The sequence below is a fragment of the Phaethon lepturus genome, unplaced genomic scaffold, assembly GCF_000687285.1.
Source record: "Phaethon lepturus isolate BGI_N335 unplaced genomic scaffold, ASM68728v1 scaffold46705, whole genome shotgun sequence".
Classification (NCBI taxonomy): Eukaryota; Metazoa; Chordata; class Aves; order Phaethontiformes; family Phaethontidae; genus Phaethon; species Phaethon lepturus.
This window is the reverse complement of record NW_010539327.1, coordinates 41,461-44,919: the sequence shown is the minus strand read 5'-3', so window position 1 is coordinate 44,919 and position 3,459 is coordinate 41,461. Positions and strand designations below refer to the sequence as shown.

The 3,459-nt window shown below is 33.0% G+C and overlaps 1 protein-coding gene across 1 annotated transcript in view; it reads right to left on the bottom strand.

Annotated features, from left to right (window-relative positions):
- Positions 1 to 1,696: 1,696 nt before the first annotated feature.
- Positions 1,697 to 3,459, bottom strand: part of RASA2 (RAS p21 protein activator 2) — a 37,013-nt gene continuing 35,250 nt past the window's right edge. The window contains exons 21-23 of the mRNA XM_010287092.1: positions 3,388 to 3,459; positions 2,614 to 2,803; positions 1,697 to 1,727 (exon numbers count right to left, since the gene is read on the bottom strand). The exon at positions 3,388 to 3,459 is cut by the window's right edge and continues 53 nt beyond it. Of these exons, the coding sequence (XP_010285394.1) occupies positions 1,697 to 1,727; positions 2,614 to 2,803; positions 3,388 to 3,459 (293 nt within the window). The remainder of the gene's footprint in view (positions 1,728 to 2,613; positions 2,804 to 3,387) is intronic.

Genomic DNA, 3,459 nt, shown 5'->3' with positions numbered 1-3,459 from the left:
CACTGGTACTGAATCCCAGATATTCTAAAACAGTCTGTCTGGTATTAAACCAAACAGTTAATCTAACAAGTTACATTCATTCCAAAAGAGATTTCAATCCTGTCTTGCCAACTTGCTTCTACTACAGAAAGCCTCCCTACAACAGTATAATAAATGTATAGTAATTTAAACAGCTTACAGTTTCAAGCATTGTGGATTTTTATTCTATTTGTAAGTTACATTCCTAATTAATTTGGCCAAATCATGATTGTAAAAAAACCAAAAAAAAAAAACCAAAAAACCAAACCCCACACCAAAAAAAACCCCAACCACACCAAAAACATCCAACAAAACAACAACAAAAGATCCCACAGCAAATGGTCCAAAAATAAAAGTACCTCATATAGTTATTATTAAAAATAACATTCCAAGGAGTACCACTGTGTTTAATACTGATGAAGCAAAGTTGCCACAGTACTACCTTTGCTTCTTCCTTGTTATATACATACATGTTCTTTCAGCATAAACCTCTCAGATGAAGTGAGCAAAAATTAATCTTACTGAAGTCAAGAATGCCAGTTTAAAATTGTGTTAAGTGGCAAATATGAATTCATATAACAAAAGATATAAAAATATTCACTGAAGCATTGCTTAAAGACAAAACAATGGTTGATCATTCAACTGATCATAACAAGCAGATACTACAAAGTATCTAAAAATAATCTGGGATAGTCCAGATATCTAAAGTGCTTTGAGTGATTACAATAGAGATTATTTATTAGATTTGTAGTCAAAAGGTGAGCTGGACCTAGTTATTACTTAAAGAAAAAAAAAAGAAATAAAATCATACATGGGATGATATAAATTGATCAGCACTTAACCACAATCTGTTCACATTTAAATTTTTCTATCTGTAGGCAAACTTATTTAAAAAGATTGTTGCTACCCTGCATTTCTTTAGATTAAGAAAAAAGTATGTACCTTAAAAAATCTTAAAGAAAATAGATAGTGGTCTAATGTCACTCCATATATTACTCACCCCAAATGTAAACAAGAGGTACAACATAAGTTCCCTGACTACTTCTTCTTTAGTACTTAAAAATGTAACTAACACTGGTATCTGCTGTCCAGATTATTTGCAGCACACTGCATGATTTTGTAAGACTTCAGCTGTAGATAATCAAGTCCTGACAACACCTAATACAAGGAAAAAAGTCAAATGAATCGTGTGTGAAGATTCAGGTCCTTTCCATGTCATGGTATCTTGGGATTTCTGTTTCAAGATCCCTATCAGCAGGGCAGGCACCCATAGTAAACTCATGCAATTTTGCAGTGTATGTAGAGAGATGTAATCCAACCAACAAATGCCATGTGGATTTTCTTCCCTTAAAAAGCTTATTTGTTTAGAAAGTTCTTTCCAATAAGACAACAATGGCAAAACAACATTTACATTTATTCACACCTGTCACTTCAAGAACCTGGAACTTCAAGTTCTTCAGCAAAATGAGAATAAACCTTAAGACCAGATTTCCAAGTAGATATTTTTCTATTAAATATTAAATAGATTGTCAACATAACTAGCATTTATGTTCATTCTTAAATACTTTGTAAAAATCCACATAATGAATTTAAAAAAAACCCACAAAACAAAAAACCGAAACACTCAACAACATTTCCAGTTTCTTTTTTCATCCAAGTGTGCCACAGTTTGTTTTGGTTAGGAAACTTTTCCAACAATTGGATTTTCTCTGGAAAAAAGAAAATATTACATGTAAGTATTTTTAAGGTTAACATTTGCTTTCTAGTTCTCATCATACAATTTTAATTTATAAAGCAAACCTGTATTTTTTGCATAATCTCTACCATTACTTGTGAAATTTCATGATTTGTGGAAAACCTCACATACTTTGATTTAGAGATCTCACATGAAAGTAATTTTTTTCTAAACAACTTGGGTCAAATACTAAGCTAGACAAATCAAATCAGGGTTTGAGCATTCTTTTTTCTGGTGAATCAAGCCTTAGTGATGCAAAAAAAGAAATCAGAAAACTTGCTAGCAGCGTTGCATAGATATCAGCCCGGACTGGAGAGAACTGAAGGAGCCTGCTCTGGAACAACAAATGTACGTCAAAGAAAAGATTTTTTTTAACTTCACCAGAAATAGTATTTATCATTGAGTATGGCAAGTGAATTACAAACAGGAAATATACTGCATGGAATATATGTTTCTGCAGTGCAATATTTACAGTTTTATTAACTTTATATTTTAATTATTTCTCAACTGGAATTTGAAAAATCAAAAAAAATTACAAGGTAGGCAGACAATCGGGGGTAAATTTGGTGTGCACTTCAGATACTAAGTTGCAAGGAAATGACAGAGTCACTGCACCCACTTACGGGAATCTCAACAGGAACACAGATGAATCTCACACCAGAAGAACTTCTTTTATCTTCTAACAACTCCTAAAAAGCTGCATTGCTCCAAATTATGTACCTTATTTTCTCCACGTCTTTGTGTTGTCTAAATCTACCTTTAGCTTAATTATTTCTACTTAAACAAGCCTGGCCCTGCTCTGTGATTTAGTTTTTTAAAAATACACATTTATGTATGTCAAAATTACATAAGATACTTACTCACTACCATATTTAGCACTAGATGATCTCTTCTTTCGGTATTTTTCATGCGATTCATTCAGCTTTTCTACTATATCTGTTATCTGTTTAAGTGTATGAAAAGTTGCTACAGAATCTTCAATTGTGAAGTTAGAATAATCATCTGGTTCTTTCCGTGGACCTTGATAGACTGCTATACTTCCGCAAGCCTCTACAAAAATTACCACAATTACCCCAATTAGATTTTCGATAATGAACAAACAGATCTAACTCTTATGGTGACTTGGAAATTCTGAAATGTAAAGTTACTCTAGCTTATACATAAAATAGGTTAAGGCAAAAGCAGAAGACAGTATCAACTAGACGAATTTACAGTTCTGTGGCTTATTCTCCGCTGGTTGTGTTCAGCATCTTGCGCATCCAGCTCTCTCCTGTTCTCATTAACAGAAGATCAATGCTTTCCTGCAACTCAACCATGTTCAAAATTCACTCCATAGTCAGGAAAAGGAGAGCAAAGACAGAAGAGCAACCTGCTATAGTTGCGGTCTCTGTTTTAAGACTATTAAAGATATTTCATATATGTAAATTGTACTAGAACAATGTGCATGCCTCATGTCTACTGTAAAAAAAGACTCAAGGATGTCTAATACCAGAACACTAAGACAACAAAAATATAATCTGTGTCTCTCCTCTCTATTATTTTCAAGTAAACTGTTAAGACTTGAAACTGATGTTATGGGCCTAAAGAATTAGAGTTGAATAGTATCAGTATAATTCTGCTGAATTATTGAGTACCTTCCAACTTCTGTAGTTTAGACATGTTGATAGTGAAAAGTGAGTAAATTCTTTCTGCCTCTCTGTCTCCGT